Genomic DNA, 17,895 nt, shown 5'->3' with positions numbered 1-17,895 from the left:
CCAATACCCTCATCTCCCCATGCCCGTGGGCATCCTGGAACCCCCCATCTCTCACTGCACCCCCGTGCACCCCAATGCCCCCCATTTCTTCCCCTTCCCATTGACACCCCAATATCCCTCCATCTCTCCTTATGCCCACAAGCACCCCAGTGCCCCCCATTTCTCCCCACACTTGTGAGCATCCCGGTACCCCCCATCTTTCCATGCACATTGGCACCCCAGTATCCCTCATTTCTTCCCCTTCCTGTGGGCACACCAATATCCCCTCATCTCTCCCCACACCCATGGGCACCCCAGTACCCCCCATCTCCTCATGGCCGTTGGCACCCTGGTACCCCCAATTTCTTCTTCCTGTTCCCCAATATCCCCCCCTATCTCCCCATATCCGTGGGCACCCTGGTACCCCCATCTCTCCCTACACCCATGGGTACCCTAATAGCCCCAATGTCTCCATATGCCCACTGACACCCTGGTACCCCAAATCTCTCCCTTTGCCCATGGGCACCCCAATACCCTCAATCTCTCCCCACTCCCACAGGCACCCCAGTACCTCCCGTCTCTTCCTACACCCATGAGTACCCCAAATCCCCCAACCTCTCCCTATGCCACAGCTGCCCCAATGGCCTCCCCATGCCCTCAAGCACCCCATTTCTCCCTATCTCCCACTCCCCCCGTTGGCACCCATGCCCGTGATACCCCCCCATGCCATGGGGACACCCCGAGCCCCCGCTGTCCCCCCCAAGCTCTCCCCAGGGCGCTGATCAACATCCGGACGGCGGTGCAGACGGTGCTGGTGGGGACCTCGGTGGAGCTGGAGTGCTTGGGCTTGGGGGAGCCCCGTCCCCACGTCACCTGGAGCAAAGTGGGGGGCCGCATCCGGCCCGGGGTGCTGGCGCGCGCCGGCACCCTCACCTTCGAGCGCGTGGAGCGGGCGGACGCCGGGCAGTACCGCTGCACCGCCACCAACGCCGTGGGCACCGTCCAGTCCCACGTCATCCTCCACGTGCAAGGTGACAAGGGGGCCGCGGGGCTGGGGACACACAACACGGTGTCACTGATCGGGGGGTGACAGCTCCGCGTGCCCACAGCCACCCCCCAGATCGCCGGGCAGCCGGAGGTGAAGGAGGTCTCGGTGGGTTCTGCGGCTGTTTTGCCCTGTTTGGCATCGGGCTTCCCGGTGCCGGAGATCACCTGGAGCAAGGTGAGAGGGAGGGATGCGGGATGGGGGTGCGGGGTGCTGGGGGCGCCCCATGGGTGCTGACTCCCTGCTGTAGCTGGAGGGGGAGCTGCCGGCCGGTGCCAAGGTGGAGGGGAACGTGCTGACGCTGCCGGCCATGCGCCATGAGGACGCCGGTGTCTACGCCTGCACCGCTGCCAACCACCGCGGCCGGGAGACGGCGTATTACGTGGTCAAGGTCCGAGGTGAGGAGGATGGATGGAGGGAGGGATGGATGTATGAGTGGATGGAGGGATGGATGGATGGATGGACGGATGGACGGACGGATGGATGATGGATGGATGGATGGAGGGAGGGATGGATGGAGGGATGGATGGACGGATGGATGGATGGATGGAGGGAGGGATGGATGGATGGAGGGATGGATGGATGATGGATGGACGGATGGATGGATGGATGGATGGAGGGAGGGATGGATGGAGGGATGGATGGATGATGGATGGATGGATGGATGGATGGAGGGATGGAGGGATGGATGGATGATGGATGGATGGATGGATGGATGGATGGAAGGATAGGTAGATGGATGGATGGATGGAAGGATGGATGGATGGGTGGATGGACGGATGGACAGAGGGAGGGAGGGAGGGATGGATGGATGGATGGATGGATGGATGGATGGATGGATGGATGGAGGGATGGATGGACGGATGGACAGATGAATGGGTAGATGGATGGACGGATGGGTGGATGGATGGATGGGTGGATGGATGGATGGTTGGAGGGATAAACAGGGTGGAGGGGGTGATGTGTGCCCTCCCCTCCTGACCCGCCGTCCCGCAGAGCGCCTGCTCCCCTATTTTGGGCAGACGCCCCGCTCCTTCCTGCCCCTGCCCACCATCAAGGACGCCTACAAGAGGTTTGAGATCCTCATCACCTTCCGGCCGGACGCTGCTGATGGTGAGGCCTGATGGAACCCCTGTGCCACCCCGTATCACCCCATGTCCCTCCATGTCTGTCCATCTCCCCGTCATGTCCTCTCCACATCCCTTCCATGTCCCCTCTTTCTCTCTCCATGTTCCCTCTGTGCCCCTCCGTGTCCCACTCATGTCCCCCCATGTCCCTCAATGTCATCTCCGTGTCCCCCAATGTCCCCCCATGTTCCTCTGTGTCCCCTCCATCACTTCCTCTTCCCTTGTCTCTCCACCCTCTCTCCATCTTCCCCTCCCCTTCCTTTACCTCCCATTCCTCTGACCCCCTCCACACCCTATGGCGGGTTCCTTCTCCACACTGGGGGTATTTTGGGGTCCCCAGGACGTGCCCCCCGCTGGGGACCATCCTGCCTGACCCACTGCCTCCCCACAGGGCTCCTCCTCTACAACGGGCAGCGCAAAACCAGCGGCGCCGACTTCATCTCCTTCGGTTTGGTGGGCGGGCGCCCCGAGTTCAGGTGAGACCCACAAGTGGGTGCTATGGGGAAGGGAAAGGGGGGGGGGGATAGATAGGTGCCAGGACCCACCTACACATGTTGCACCCCCCCAAAAATGAAGGTTTGACGCCGGTTCGGGCATGGCAACCATCCGGCACCCAACACAACTGCGCTTGGGCGAGTACCACACCATCCGGCTGCTCCGCAACCTCACGTGGGGTTCGCTGGCGCTGGAGGGGCACCCCTCGGTCAACGGCACCTCCCAGGTACAGCTTCGGGGTGGTGGTGTGTATTGGGTGGGGGTCAGGGTGCTGGAGGTGGTGCCCATCCCGCTGTGTGCCCGCAGGGGAGGTTTCAAGGGCTGGATCTGAACGAGGAGCTTTACCTGGGGGGTTACCCCGACTTCAGCGCCGTGGAGAAGACAGGGCTCAGCCGCGGCTTTATGGGTGAGTAATAGGGTTTTGGGGGGTACCAGGATGTGAGGGGGGGGTTGAGCATCATGTAACCCCCCCAAACACCCCAAATCTCCATCCCCGCGCAGGCTGTGTGCGCCAGCTCCGCATCCAAGGGGAGGAGGTGGCCTTTGGGGACATGGACCTGCAGGCGCACGGTATCACCAGTTGTCCCACTTGCCAGGACCAGCCGTGCCAGGTGAGGCTGGTCAGGGGGTGATGCCACCCATGGCCACCCATGGCCACCCATCACCGACACCGATGTCACCCCCCCTCAGAACGGTGGCATGTGCCAGGACGCCGAGAGCGGCACCTACGTCTGTCGTTGTCCCCACGGCTTCACCGGCAGCAACTGCGAGTACTCGCAGGCATCGCATTGTCACCCAGGTAGGTGACACCCCGACCCGCAGGACAGCACCCTGATGTCTGTGCTGGGTGGGTGCTCACAGCTCTGTGTCACCCCACAGAGGCGTGTGGGGCTGATGCCACCTGCGTCAACCGGCCCGACGGGACGGGCTATACCTGCCGCTGCCACCTGGGCAAGAGCGGGGAGAGGTGCACCGAGGGTGAGCGCAGGTGGACGTGGGGCTGCCACCACCGTGGGGACGTGGGCATGGGGTGGGGACAGCCCTGGGGACATGGGCATGAGGTGGGGAGAACCCTGGAGACATGGGCATGGGGTGGGAACTAACCAAAAGAGATGGGCATGGGATGGGGAGCACTCCAGGGAGATGGGGACATGGCTGGGGAGCACCCAAGGGAGATAAAGAAATGGCTGGGGAGCATCCTGGGGACATGGGCATAGGATGGGAACCACCCTGGGGACATAGGGATGTGGCTGGGAAGCACCGTAGGGACAAGGGGATGGGATGGGGACCACCCCAGGGAGATGGTCATGGGGTGGGGAGCAGCCTGGGGAGACGGGCATGGGATGGGGACTACCCGAGAGAGATGGGAACAGGGTGGGGAGCGCCCAAGGGAGGTGGCGACATGGATGGGGAGCACCATGGGACATGGACATGGGGCTGGCATCACCCTGGGGACACAGGCATGATGGGGCCAGGGGAATAGGTCCCATCTGGAGAGATGGGCTTCATGGATGTGATGGAGATGGGCCATTGGGTGCCATCCCAGGGAGATGGGAGTGATGGGGATGGGGGATTGGGGACCACCCTAAGGAGATAGGGACAGGATGGGGACCACCCAGGCGACACGGGCACCCTGTGGATGGGGCCGGGTCCCACACGCTGGGTGCTGACGGGGGTGCCGCAGGCGAGGCGGTGACGGTGCCGTCCTTCGGCGAGGCCGGAGCCTTCGTGTCCTACCCGCCCCTCACCAACGTGCACCACGAGCTGCGGGTGGAGGCCGAGTTCCTGCCGCTGGCTCCCGACGGGCTCCTGCTCTTCAGCGCCGGCAAAGCCGCCCCTGTCGAGGACTTCGTGGCCTTGTTCATGGCCGGCGGCCACCTCGAGTTCCGCTACGAGCTGGGCTCAGGTGAGCCGGGACGGGGACAGGGGTGCTGGGGCACCGCGGGGGGCTGGTGGCACCGGGACCCTGGGTGTAGGTGGGGTGAGCTGGTGTTACTGGGGTCCACCTGCATCATTGGGGTCCCCAAGTGCCACCAGGTCCTCCTATGGTATGATCAGGGTCCTTTGGTAGCACTGGGGTGCCTTGGCCTCATGGGGGTCCCCAGGTGCTGCCAGGTTCCATGGCCATCACCAGTATTCCCTTGCACCAGTGTGGTCCCCAAATGTCACCAGGGTGTCCTGATGTCCCTGGAGTCCCCTGGCATCACTTTGGTCCCCAGGCACTGCCAGTGCCCCTAAGCATCACTGTCACACCACTGGGGTCCCTGGACATCACTTTGGTCCCCAGATGCTCCCAGTGTCCCCAGGCATCACTGTCACACCACTGGGGTTCCCGGGCATCACTTTGGTCCCCAGGCATACATGGGGTCCTCTGGCATCACCCAGGTCCCCTCCCAGGTCCCCAAACACCCCTGGTGCCCCCTGACCCCCCCACCCCATCCCCACAGGCACGGCGGTGCTGCGGAGCGCGGAGCCGGTGGCGCTGGGGCAGTGGCACTGGGTGATGGCCGAGCGGGTGCACAAGGACGGGACGCTGGTGGTGGATGAGGCCGCGGCGGTGAAACGCTCCTCACCGGGCAAGAGCCAAGGGCTGAACCTCCGCTCCCCCTTTTACCTGGGGGGCACCGAGCCCCCCCTGCGCCCCCCAACCAACGCCTCCTTCCAGGGCTGCATCGGAGAGGTGGGACCCGGACCCCGGCCCCATCCCGTGCCCTCGGGGAGTGCAGGACGGGGATGTTCCCCCCCCGCTCACCGCCGCCCCGTGCCCGCAGGTGTCCATCAACGGGAAGCGAGTGGAGCTGCCGTACGGGTTCCTGCGCAGCCGTGGCGTGGGGCAGTGCCGGCACCGCTCGCCCTGCGCCGGGGCCGCCTGCGTGCACGGGGGCCGCTGCCTGCGCCCCGCAGCGCCCGGGGCGGCCCCGCGCTGCCGCTGCCCGCCCGGCTTCAGCGGTGAGAGCGCGCGTCTGCGCGTGTGCACGCGTTGCGCATGGATGTGTGCACGCGTGTTGTGTGTGTAAGCGTGTGCGCTATGCGTGTGTGTGTGTTGCACGTGGTGGCTGCTGTATATGCATGTGCGCATGTGTGCTGTGCATGCATGTGCAGCGTGCATGCATGTGTGCTGCATATGGCAGTGCTGTGTGTGCACGTGTACATGTGTGCTGTGCATCCATGTGCACCCTGCATGCGTGTATGCTGTGTATGGCAAGTGCTGTGTGTGCACATGTACATGTGTGCTGCACATCCATGTGCACCATGCATGTGTGTGTGCTGCATATGGCAAGTGCTATATGTGCACGTGTACATGTGTGCTGCACATCCATGGGCACTGCGCATGCGTGTGTGCTGTGCATGGCAAGTGCTGTGTGTGCACGTGTACATGTGCTGTGCATCCATGTGCGCTGTGCGTGCATGTGCACTGTGAGTGCAAGCGTGTGCCCTGTGCTTGCACACGCTGTACACTGTGTGCTGTGCACATGTGTGCACTGTGCGTGCACGTGTGCATGTCTGCTCTGCGTGCATGTGCTACGTGCTATATGTACACAAGCTATACGTGCTACAGACACGTGCGCCATGTGTGCATGTGTGTAGTCTGCTGCACGTGTGTGTGCAGTACGCAGTGCATACATGTGCAGTGCACGCATGTTCGGGTTGGTGCGTGTGCATGGGTGCCATGCACGCCTGTGGGTGCAGTTTGTGCATGCGTGCACCTGCGGTGCTTGCATACACCGTGCACGTATGTGCGCCGGGGGTGCTGTGCTGCACACGCGTGTGCACACGCTCCCCGTGGTGACGGCGCGGGTGTCCCCAGGGCCGCGCTGCGAGCAGGAGGAGGCCGGGTGCCCGCGCCAGCCCTGCCTGCATGGCGGCACCTGCACCGGCAGCGCCTGCCTCTGCCCGCCCGGGTACAGCGGGCCCCTCTGCCAGCACCGTGAGTGGGGACACCGGGGGGACACGGGGGGACACGGGGGGACATGTGCCACCCCATCCCCACCCGCCTTCACCCGCAGGTCTGGCGCTGGAGCTGGAGCAGGACTGGCAGGAAGGCAGCGGGGGCAGTGGTAGGTCCCGGCACCCATTTGCCCCCTTTTGGCACCCAAAAGGACCCCCTGTGATCCTCCCGTATCCCCACAGACGTGCCAGGACAGTTCAGTGTCACCCTCCAGAATGGCTCCTACCTGGCCCTGCCTGGTCACCTCCTGCCCCGAGGGTGAGTGACAACAGGGACTGGGGTGGGTGCTGCACCCACAGCCCGACCACGGCACCCACCGGGTGCTGCGGCTTCACACAGTGCTGCACCCATCGCAGTGCTGCACCCCTTCCAGCAGCGTTGCACCCACTGCAGCGCTGCACCACCCCGGGGTGCTGCACCCATTGCACACTGTAACCCTTCCTGGGTGCTGCACCCGTTGTGCACTGTAATCCTCTCTGGGTGCTGCACCCATTGTGCACTGTAACCCTCTCTGGGTGCTGCACCCATTGTGCACTGTAACCCTCTCTGGGTGCTGCACCCATTGCACACTGTAACCCTCCGTGGGTGCTGCACCCTCCATCTCCTGTCCCTGTAGCCCCCCTGAGGCACCCGAGACCATGGAGCTGGAGCTGCGGACGGGCAGCGCCGAGGGGCTGCTGCTGTGGCAGGGGGCGGTGAGTGGTGCTGGGGGACCCCGGGGTGCTGAGCCCCATGGGGTGGGGGTCAGGGTGCCCCCACTGCACTCATCACCCCACTGCACCCGCAGGAGCCCAGCGAGGGTGGTAAAGCCAAAGACTTCATTGGCCTCGGCTTGAAGGATGGGCACCTGGTGTTCAGGTGAGGGGGACCCAGTGCCACCCTGGGGCGCCCTGTGACACCCATGGGTGCCCCCATGCTGAGCCCATGTCATCCTGCAGCTACCAGCTGGGCAGCGGTGAGGCCACCATCGTGTCCGAGGACCCCATCAATGACGGCGAGTGGCACCGGGTGCTGGTGACGAGGTGGGTGAGGGTCAGGGGGGGCAGGGGCTGATGGGTGCCGGTGCTGAGAGGTGTGGGTGCTGATGGATGTGGGTTCTGATGGGTACTGATGGGTGCTGGTGGGTGCTGATGTGTGCCCATGGGTTCCAGTGCTGATGGGTGCTGGTGCTGGTGGGTGCTGATGTGTGCTGGTGGGTGCTGATGAGTTCCGGTGCTGATGGGTGCTGGTGCTGATGGGTGCTGATGAGTGTGGGTGCTGATAAGTGCGGGTACTGATGGGTGCTGATGGGTTGCTGGTGCAGATGGGTGCCAGTGCTGATGTGTGCTGGTGGGTGCTGATGGGTGCTGGTGCTGATGGTGTGGGTGCTGATGGGCGCTGGTGCTGATGGGTGCTGATGGTGCTGTGCAGGGAGGGCCGTCGCGGGCAGCTGCAGGTGGACGGGGAGGAGCCGGTGAGTGGGGAGTCACCAGGAACCAACGTCATGGCCAACACCCAGGGCAGCATCTACGTGGGTACGGTGGCACCTGGGGACACAGGGGACATGGGGGACATGGGGCGGGACATGGGGGGACACACGGGACTGGGTGCTCATGGCCAGGTGACACAGGATAGAGGGTGAGCCCATTGGGTGCCCCACACCCATGGGGTGGTCGTGGGCTGGACACTCGATGGGACATGGGATGGGGACACAGGAAGGGGACACGTGGTGGAACATGGGAGGGGGCACAGGGTGGATATGGGGGGGGATACATGATGGGACATGGGGCAGGGCAGGGCATGGGCATGGAACGGGACAGGACACCTGATAGGACATGGGAGGGACATGGAATGGGTCACAAGTGTGGACACATGATGGAACATGGGATGATCATGGGATGGGACATGGGGTGGGACACCTGATGGGACACAGGATGACACATGGTGGGACATGGGATGGTCATGGAATGGAACACAGGGTGGACATGGGGAGGGGAGACACGATGGGACATGGGACAGGGCTGGGAATGGCCATGGGATGGGACATGGGACAGCACACATTGTGGCACATGGAATGGGTACGGGATGGGACATGGGGTGGACATGGGGTGGGGGCACATGATGGGACATGGGACAGGGCCGGGGATGGCCATGGGATGGGACATGGAGTGGGACATGGTGTGTGACACCTGATGGGCCATGGGACGGGAGGTGGGATGCTCATGTCCAGGTGACACAGGATACGGGGTGAGCCCATCGGGTGCCCCTCACCCCCGTGTCCCCCGTGTCCCCATGTCCCGTGTCCCGCAGGCGGCGCGCCGGACCCCCCCAGCCTGACCGCTGGCAAGTACCGCTCCGGTGTCACCGGGTGCCTGCGGGGGCTGGTGCTGGCGCCCGCCGGCGCCCCCCGGCACCCCATCGACCTGCGGCACGGCGCGGTGGGGGGCTCCCCCGCCGCCCCCTGCCCGCACTAACCCCCCCGGCTGTATTCTGGGGGGAATTTGGCCAATTTTACTCTTTTCCAAAAACAAGACGGGAGGAAACGGTGCTTCGCTGCCCCGGGGTGACCCCGGGGGGGGGGGGGCCGGGACCCCCATAAATGTTTACACCCCCCACCACCACCACACCAGCCCCCCAAACCTGTGCCGGGGCGGCCGGGCCGCCCGGGGCCCCCCGGGATGGCGGCGGGGTGGGGATGCGAGGGACAATCGGGTGCTGGCGGGGCCCCCAGGGGAGAGCATTAAAGGAGAGAGAACCAGCCCGTGTGTGTTGGGGTGCGCCGGGGGGGGACGGGGTGGGATATGGGATGGGGGGGATCGGGAGGTTATAGGGGGTATAGGGGAGTGGTATGGAAGGGTTTCGGTATTGGGGTGCAGGGGTATGCTGGGGGAGGGTTGGGGGGTGTAGGTGTATGGTATTGGGGTGAAGGGGGGTGTGGTATGGAAAGTGTGAGGGTTTGGGGCGTATAGGGTATGGTGTAGGAGCACGGGGGGGTATAGAGTGAGGATTTGGGAGGGATATGGCATGGGGGGTATAGGGGTGCTGGGGTGGGGGGGTCGGGGGTATGGTATGGGTGGGTATGAGGGTCTGGGGGGCTTTAGGGGATATTGGGGGGCATAGGGGATGTGGTAAGGGGTACAGGGGATATAGTATGGGGGCCCGGGGGTATAGTGTGAGGACTGGGGGGGGTATGGCATAGGGGGTATGGTATGGGGTACAATGGGGGGGTATGGGGTGGGTTATGCTGTGTGGGGGTGGATGATGGACAGGAGGGGATATGGGAGGCGTCAGGGTGCAGCCACTGCACACACACACACACACACACACACGGGGCCGGGCTCCGCTCCCGGTCCCGGTCCCCGTCCCCGTCCCGCTCCCGTTCCCGTTCCAGCTCCCGGGATGAATGAACTCGCTCCGCGCCTCCCGCTCAGGCCCCGCCCCCTGCCCGCTTAAGCCACGCCCCTCCCCTCAAACCCCGCCCCTCCCTCAATCCACGCCCCCTGTCCCTTAAGCCACGCCCCTGGGTGCTCAGGCCACGCCCCCCTCCCCGCGGCGCGTCTCGCTCGTCGCAGCCCGTTACCGTCAGCGCGTCGCGCGCGTGGCGTCACCAGCCCTGACGACGGCGGCGGCGGCGGCGGCGGGAGGGGCCGGTCGGGCCGGGGCCGGGGGTGGGGGTGACCGGTCGCTGTCGCTGTCGGTGTCGGTCGTTGTCGGTGTCGGCGATGGCGCCGCGGCTGCAGCTGGAGAAGGCGGCGTGGCGCTGGACCGAGACGGTGCCGCCCGAAGCGGTGGCGCAGGAGCACATCGAAGCGGCCTACCGCGTCGGGCTGGAGCCCTGCCAGCGCGGCGCCTGCCGGTACCACCGCGGGCACCCCCCGGGCCGCTGCCCCCGGCCCGCCGCGAGTTACAGAGGGACCCAAACCCCCCCTTCCCCACACACACCCCGGGTGTGGGGCCTGGGGGGGGGGCTCCCCCGTCCCCTTCCCCCGGGCCCTTCACCCCTGTGGGCTGGGTGGGCCCCGCGTTCCGCCGCCCCCCGTGCGGCTCGGGGGGCACTAGGCCGATTCCCGGCCCATAAGGGTCGGTGGAGACCCGCTGATCCCTTCTTTGGGATCCCCCATTGTGGGGGTCCTTCTCCTTGCCTGGCCCCCCAGATATAGGGGTTCCCCCCTGAGGTTGTGGGGTTCCCTCTCGGTAACTGGCTTCTCAGGTATAGGGGACCTACCTTGAGGTTGTGGGGGGTTATTTCCCTGCCTGGCTCCACAGATATAGTGGGGCCCCCTCTCATTAACCAGCCCCTCATTTATAGGGGACCCCTCTTGATAACTGGCTGCTGAGATATAGAGGATCCCCCTGGGGTTGTGGGGCACCCCTCATATTAACTGTGTCCTCTGATTTAGGGGCTCCCCCCCCAGGTTGTGGGGGACCCATCTTGTTAATGGGCTCCTCAGATATAAGGGATCCCCCTGAGGTTGTTGGGGACCCCTCTTGATAAGTGGCTCTCCAGGTATAGGGGATCCCCCTGAGGTTGTGGGGGACCCCTCTCCCTGCTTGGCTCCCAGCTTGTTGGGGACCTCCCTGGGTCCTGCACTCTTCCCTGGGGGCCCCCTTTCCCCTCCCCTTTTAGTTCTTCATCTCCTTGTTCATCCATAACCGTTGTTTTGGGGATTGTAGTGACCCATATCCCTCCCCATTCACTCTGTTTAGCATTATGGGGTCCCCTTTGCTGTCCTCACCCCCCCAAGGGACAGCGAGGGGTGACAGCGGGGCTGGTTCTGCAGGAGGAACTGCCGGGGGAACCCCAACTGCCTGGTGGGCATCGGGGAGCACGTGTGGCTGGGCGAGATCGATGAGAACAGCTTCCACAACATCGACGACCCCAACTGCGAGCGCCGCAAGAAGGTACCCCCCCACCTTCACGCACCCCGAAAGATGGGAAGGAAGAGGGGAGGTGACACCTCTGTAGCCGGGGGGAGTTTGGGATGTGGCTTTGCGATGCCAGAGCCAGCGTTTTCCCAACAAACAGCCTCAGTGCTGGATGTATCCTCAACATAAGGACATGGAGCTGTTGGAGCAAGTGCAGAGGAGGCCGCAAGGATGATCAGGGGCTGGAGCTCCTCCTGTATGGAGACAGGCTGAGAACATTGGGGCTGTTGAGCCTGGAGAAGAGAAGCTGCGTGGAGACCTCAGAGCAGCTTCCAGTGTCTGAAGGGGGCTACAAGGATGCTGGAGAGGGATCTTCATCAGGGACTGGAGTGATAGGACAAGGGGTGATGGGTTCAAACTGAAACAAGGGAGATTCGGGTTGGAGATAAGGCAGAAGCTCTTCCCTGTGAGGGTGCTGAGGCGCTGGCACAGGGTGCCCAGAGAAGCTGTGGCTGCCCCATCCCTGGCAGTGTTCAAGGCCAGGTTGGACACAGGGGCTTGGAGCAACCTGCTCTAGTGGAAGGTGTCCCTGCCCGTGGCAGGGGGTTGGAACTGGATGATCTTAAGCTCCTTTCCAGCCCAAACCATTGTATGAGTCTATGATTTCCATTTGCTCTCCTCTCCGGGGCAGGGCACTGACCTCTCTCCTTTCTCTCTGACACCAGAACGCGTTCGTGGGCCTGACGAACCTCGGCGCCACGTGCTACGTCAACACCTTCTTGCAGATGTGGTTTCTTAACCTGGAGCTGCGGCAAGCCCTCTACTTGTGTCCCAGCACCTCCATGGCTGGAGAGGGCATCCCGAAGGACAAAGGTGGGTGGAAGCTCCTCTGCCCTGAGCGGGTTTGCTCATTTTCTCCTAAACTTTACTCTGGGATCATGTTTAGCAGGAGAATCCATGGGTGAAGCAACAGCCGCTCATCCCATCTCTGCACTGTTGGTTTTGAGTCTGTTACCTGGCTTTTGGGAATGAACCAACTTTTATCCGTGCTATTTCTTAACAAAACAGTGACCTGATTTGGTTGGAAAACCTGGTTTGGGTTTGTTTCTTGCTGGGCTGCTTAATGATGGTGCTGGGGGTGGAAGCAATTGGGTTGGGGCTGATCTGTTCTGTCATGGAGCCGCATTCATCCCATAGGAGGGCAAAAATTTAGGATCCCAGTACAACTGAGGCTCCCAGCTCCCCTCAGAGTGCACACCATGGCCTTGGGTGCCATTCTTTGTGTCCAGTACAGAGCTATGGGTGCACTCGGGATCTGATTCCTTCCATTCCTGTTTTTATGCTATTTTTAAGCAATATCTCCCCATTTGGGGTTAACAAGAAGCTGTTGCTATGGGGTAATGGGCACATACTGCTTGAGCTCTTTACTCAGAGCTCATGTGGGGCACTGCAGGATGGTTACAGTTGGACTCAATGGTTTAAGGGTCTTTTCCAACTTGGGAAATGATTTTCCAACCATGAATTATTTCATGTTTCTATGATATTTGGCTTGTGCTGTCAGCAGTGTCATGAACTGCTTCAGTTCTTATGATATCGGGGACTGTAGCAATAGGACAAGAGGTGATGGGTTTAAACTTGAACAGGGAAGTTCAGGTTGGATACAAGGAAGAAGCTCTTCCCTGTGAAGGTGCTGACAAAGGGTGCCCAGAGAAGCTGTGGCTGCCCCATCCCTGGCAGTGTTCAAGGCCAGGTTGGACACAGGGGCTTGGAGCAACCTGCTCTAGTGGAAGGTGTCCTTGTCCTTTCCACCCCAAACCATCGTATGATTTAAAAATGGCTTTTCCAAAACCATTTCATTTCTAATCATTAAGTTCACCCTTACAAAGAAAGGCCGGTCAGTGAGCACAGCCACTTCCAGCCTTCACTTGCTGTCTGTAACTTGTGCAACGTGTCGTTTTGATAGACTATGAGCCTCAGAGCATTTGTGAGCACCTGCAGTACCTGTTTGCCCTGCTGCAGAACAGCAAGCGGCGCTACATCGATCCCTCCGGCTTTGTCAAGGCGCTGGGCTTGGACACAGGGCAGCAGCAGGTAGGTTTGAGTGACCACCTCCTTCAGAGCAGCGTGAAACTGCCCTTTGGTGTTGCTTTAGTGTCTCTGAGCTGGGTTTTGCTGGTTGGTGCAAGCACAGATTGGTGCTGCGGGCTCTTCCTGTCAGTGGGGGAGCTCAGGGGGAGCCCAGGAAGCAACGGGATGGGGAGTGATGGGATGGGGACAGGGAGTGGTGTTAGTGGGTTTGTGGCTGGTACGAGCACAAAGCAGCACTCTGGGCTCTTCCTGTCGGTGTTGGGGCTCAGGGGGAGCCCAGGGAGATCAGAAGGAGCCCAGGGAGCAATGGGATGGGGAGCAGCGGGATGGGGAGCAATGGGATGGAGGGCAATGGGATGGGGACAGGGAGTGTTGCTAGCACCTGATGAGCCCTGGCACTGTGTGGAGCAGGAGCTGGAGCTGCCACGAGGATCCTTTGGCAGGGCCTTTATGGGTTGCTCCTCCCTGGTGAGTAGTTCAGGGGGGCTGAAGGGCCCTCACAAGGCAAGAAGATGTTTGTGGGGTCACCAGGAGCCAGCCAAGGTGCAGTGCGAGCGTGTGGGGCAGAGAGGGGTTGGAAAGGGACAAGTGCTGCAGGAGTGGCCTGTGGGGCTGTCGCTGAAGCTGGAGGGAGCTCAGGAGAAGGACCCAGCTTGGAAGTACACTTGGAGGAGTTCCGAGGCAGACTGTGGGAGGAAGAGCCCCAGCTCTGTGTGTGTTTCCTTGGGAGGATGTAGGAGGGGAAGGAAGCAGCCACCACTGACCAGGGATACCGAAGGACAGCCAGGAAAGGCCAAAACCTCTTGTTCTTGGAAGAGGAAAGCGAAGGAGTGCCAGGGTGGGAGAGGAAGGCAGGAGGGGATGAACCCACAGGGCAGCTTCTCACTTTTGGGGTGTTTTATTTTACCTTCAGACCCCGACACAAGCGGGGACAGCTCGTGTTGTGTGCGGAGCTTTGAGACGAGGGCGGAAAGCTCTGCAGGAGGTTCCTTTCCCTTCCAGAGGCCTGTGAGGAGCAGGGCAGGAGTCAAACCGCCTGGCCAGGAGCCAGGTTACCTCCTGCTGGGGGCCTCACGCTCCTTTGAGGCAAATTCCTCTTTTCCTTTAGTTCTCCTGACGGGTCTTTTTATGCATTCAGTGCACGCCGCAGCCTCCGTGCAGCCCGTGTGTAGGGCTCTGGGTAATTTGTAGTAAATGAACAACAGGGTTGTGACTGGGCTTTGTGCTGTGGTGGGTTGTTAAGGGACTTGGGGTTCTTTTCCAGGATGCCCAGGAGTTTTCAAAGCTGTTCATGTCGCTGCTGGAAGATACTTTATCCAAACAAAAGAACCCAGATGTCCGAAACATAGTGCAGAAGCAGTTCTGTGGAGAATACGCCTATGTCACGGTGTAAGTGCTGCTCTTCGGGAAGAGCCTGTCTGTAAATATTTAGATGCTTTAGATCTTGGCGGGGGGGAGGATAGAGCCCTTCTACCAACCAGAGCAGGCAGGTAAGCTTCTGGCAGAGCATTTTGTAAGAGCTTTTTAGGTTTCCTCATGCTCTCTGTGCGGTGATGGTGCAGTTGTGCAGCTGCTTTTTAGCCTTTAATGATAATCTACCAAGTAAACCTGCACGTGAGTGAATGAAATGTGAAATCCTGCAGCTTGGGGATTGTATTTTCCTTCCTGTGCTCTCAGAGCTGTGGATTTCACCTCAGAAATCATACAGAATGGTGTAAGCTGGTGCTCCTGCTTTTCCTGGTAGATGCTATTACCCCATTCACACCCTGCAGGGGTTTTGTGGTGTGGAGGTGTTAAACCTTTCCTCCTGGTTTTATAGCTCAAGGAGTATTTTACTAGTGGCTGGGGAGTTCAGACACGAACCAGTGAACTGTCCTCATGTGTTTTTGTCTTTGTTTCTTCAATCCTAGCTGCAACCAGTGTGGCAGAGAGTCCAAACTCGTGTCTAAATTTTACGAGCTGGAGTTAAACATCCAGGGGCACAAGCAGTTGACAGACTGTATAACAGAATTCCTTAAGGTATGAGCTCAGTGGGATTCGAGTCCTGCTATTCTTAGCAAGGTGGTTTAATTCCTTCCTTCAATTAACAGCCTTCGAGGTCGGTATCGGAGCGAAGCAACTGAGTCCTCCCAGTGAGGTGCATCCAAAGGGAAATGTGTTTTCTGTGCACCCAGAAAATGAGGATTGAGCAAGCAAAGGGTGGTTCTGGACCAGAGCATAGAACATGTGCATGTTATGGCTTTAAAAAGCACTTTGAAGCCACGTGTTCAGTTAAAATCCTTTCCCTGCAGAGTTGGGAAAACATCCCCAAAGTCTGCCAGGAAATCCCTGCATGCTTTGTCATGGATAGCACCAGGAGAACGGCTGCTTTTTGTGTCTTCTGTATCAGTGCTCATCTGCACAGCAACAGGAGACCTTCCCCGCTCCAGAATGTGCTCTCAGAAATCCTAGGAAGGGCTGGGAATAGCTGTGGGAGCAGCTGCAAGTGCTCTTAATTCGACTTGAAAATCATCCTAGGTCTTAAGTTGAGATCTGGAATGTTAAAGGGTCGAGGCGTGGATTCAACTGACGATATTTAGGGCAGGACTAACCCAAAGCCTCTGTGCTGGAGCTGTCTGGCTTCACTGGTGCACTCAGCAAACCGGTTGCTCTGCTTGTGGCAGGTCTGCTATGGGAAAAGACTGGTTTGGGTACGTGCATTAAACCCTGCACTGGTGAACTTCAGGTTGGTCTGCTCCTCCTCCGAGTGAAACCACCCGTGACCTTGTTTAGGGCAGCTGGAATTCTTCTCTGGCCTAATCCTGCTGCTGGATCTACATAGATGTAGTCAGCGGCTCCTACACAGTGGTGTCTGTGTGGCTGAGCACAAGAGGGCAGGGCTTGCCAGGCAAAACCGTGGCTTTACATTAACTTGGTCCATGTGAACTCAGAAAAGGGCAATTTAGTTAATTCTGCTCCTTTTCTGTGGCCCTCATTTGATATCAACCAACTCAGTCAAGCAGGGAGCAAACCTGGCAGCCTTGAAATAACCTGAGAACAAGGAATAGAGTCTAAAATTGTCCTTAAAGCGAGAGCAGCCCTCTCTGGCCATGCTGGAAAGTGCATTTTTAAGCAAGAGGTTATTTTGGAAAGCAGCTGGGTAGAGACTTCAGTGGTTAAAATAACTTGTGTGCTCTTCAGTCTTCAGCTGTGGGGTGGCGTGGACTGGTTGAGTTTTCAGTGGCACCCTGGTCTCAAGCCCTTTCTTTCTGCCTCCCCTCCCTGCTCAGGAAGAAAAACTAGAAGGGGACAATCGTTACTTCTGTGAGACGTGTCAGAGCAAGCAGAATGCCACGAGGAAGATCAGGCTGCTGAGCCTTCCCTGCACGCTCAACCTGCAGCTCATGCGCTTCGTGTTTGACAGGTGAGTCTCCCACTGGAGAAAAGCCCGGATCCTTCCAGGTTCTTCTTTGGGAAGTCGTCTGCTCCACTCTTCCTGCTTTAATTTGAGGATTTCCCAAAGAAGGGATGAATGCCCCAGCCCTGGCAGTGTTCAAGGCCAGGTTGGACACAGGGGCTTGGAGCAACCTGCTCTCGTGGAAGGTGTCCCTGCCCGTGGCAGGGGTTGGAACTGGATGAGCTTTAAGGTCCCTTCAACCCAAACCAGTCTGTGGTTCTATGATTATATGATTGAGTGTGTGGGGGGCTTCTTGGTGGATTTCAGGGGGAGTTATTTTGGGATGTGAGCTGTTGCTGCTCTCCCTGACCCGAAGCTTTGCCTCCATGCAGACAAACTGGCCATAAGAAGAAGCTGAACACCTACATCGGCTTCTCAGAGCTGCTTGACATGGAGCCTTTCATGGAACAAAAGAGTGAGTTTTTAGCGCTGTGTTTTGTTAACTTTACCCACCACCCCTCAGCACATCTCCTCTGAATCCCCTTTTTGATGGGAAATCATGTCAGGAGTTGTTGGAAGCCCGTGTTTTAAATAACTCCCTCACTAAGTGGGTTGCGGAAGCCACAACCTACTTAGCAGGGTCTTGGAGAGATTCAAGTTCAGGAGCAGTCTTTATCTGCTGCCTTGTGAAATCATGAAGCAGTAGGAAGGAAAAGATCTGTGCTGTCGCATCCGGAGCACTGGATAACTGCTCTTTCCTTCCAGATGGTGTCTACGTCTACGAGCTGAGCGCTGTCCTCATCCACCGCGGTGTGAGCGCCTACTCCGGCCACTACATTGCCCACGTGAAGGACCCACAGACGGGCGAGTGGTACAAGTTTAATGATGAAGACATAGAAAAGATGGAAGGGAAGAAACTGCAGTTGGGGATTGAGGAAGATCTAGGTAAAACCTTTAAGTTGTGAGTGCCCTTTTTAAAATCACTCTTTTC

General features: G+C 59.9%; 2 protein-coding genes across 11 annotated transcripts in view; both read left to right on the top strand.

Moving 5' to 3' along the window:
* HSPG2 (heparan sulfate proteoglycan 2) overlaps nt 1–9,332 on the top strand; it is a 43,610-nt gene extending 34,278 nt beyond the window's left edge. For both annotated transcript variants that reach the window (XM_030507927.1, XM_030507926.1), the window contains 21 exons: nt 744–1,010; nt 1,089–1,201; nt 1,275–1,422; nt 2,021–2,137; nt 2,543–2,627; nt 2,728–2,872; nt 2,953–3,052; nt 3,148–3,257; nt 3,337–3,445; nt 3,526–3,624; nt 4,331–4,552; nt 5,094–5,326; nt 5,418–5,595; nt 6,455–6,574; nt 6,654–6,704; nt 6,778–6,853; nt 7,212–7,290; nt 7,383–7,453; nt 7,534–7,617; nt 8,006–8,109; nt 8,885–9,332. In XM_030507927.1, coding sequence (XP_030363787.1) covers nt 744–1,010; nt 1,089–1,201; nt 1,275–1,422; nt 2,021–2,137; nt 2,543–2,627; nt 2,728–2,872; nt 2,953–3,052; nt 3,148–3,257; nt 3,337–3,445; nt 3,526–3,624; nt 4,331–4,552; nt 5,094–5,326; nt 5,418–5,595; nt 6,455–6,574; nt 6,654–6,704; nt 6,778–6,853; nt 7,212–7,290; nt 7,383–7,453; nt 7,534–7,617; nt 8,006–8,109; nt 8,885–9,048 — 2,675 coding nt within the window. In that variant the 3' untranslated portion in view covers nt 9,049–9,332. The remainder of the gene's footprint in view (nt 1–743; nt 1,011–1,088; nt 1,202–1,274; nt 1,423–2,020; nt 2,138–2,542; nt 2,628–2,727; nt 2,873–2,952; nt 3,053–3,147; nt 3,258–3,336; nt 3,446–3,525; nt 3,625–4,330; nt 4,553–5,093; nt 5,327–5,417; nt 5,596–6,454; nt 6,575–6,653; nt 6,705–6,777; nt 6,854–7,211; nt 7,291–7,382; nt 7,454–7,533; nt 7,618–8,005; nt 8,110–8,884) is intronic.
* Nucleotides 9,333–10,253: 921 nt separating this feature from the next.
* USP48 (ubiquitin specific peptidase 48) overlaps nt 10,254–17,895 on the top strand; it is a 34,099-nt gene continuing 26,457 nt past the window's right edge. For 4 of the 9 annotated variants that reach the window (XR_003994601.1, XR_003994600.1, XM_030507947.1 and 1 more), the window contains exons 1-9: nt 10,256–10,430; nt 11,356–11,476; nt 12,166–12,313; nt 13,404–13,531; nt 14,793–14,917; nt 15,439–15,547; nt 16,798–16,931; nt 17,297–17,379; nt 17,670–17,849. Coding sequence is in view for 6 of the 9 variants with exons in the window: in XM_030507947.1 (XP_030363807.1) it covers nt 10,297–10,430; nt 11,356–11,476; nt 12,166–12,313; nt 13,404–13,531; nt 14,793–14,917; nt 15,439–15,547; nt 16,798–16,931; nt 17,297–17,379; nt 17,670–17,849 (1,162 nt within the window). In the remaining 3 variants the exon portion in view is untranslated. Of the gene's footprint in view, nt 10,431–11,355; nt 11,477–12,165; nt 12,314–13,403; nt 13,532–14,792; nt 14,918–15,438; nt 15,548–16,797; nt 16,932–17,296; nt 17,380–17,669; nt 17,850–17,895 lie in introns of all 9 variants that reach the window. The other 5 variants (XR_003994602.1, XM_030507948.1, XM_030507950.1 and 2 more) reach the window with 4 other exon arrangements.

This window comes from Strigops habroptila, chromosome 16, assembly GCF_004027225.2.
Source record: "Strigops habroptila isolate Jane chromosome 16, bStrHab1.2.pri, whole genome shotgun sequence".
NCBI lineage: Eukaryota > Metazoa > Chordata > Aves > Psittaciformes > Psittacidae > Strigops > Strigops habroptila.
Note: the sequence above shows the minus strand (reverse complement) of the source record. Positions and strands in the feature narration are given on the sequence as shown.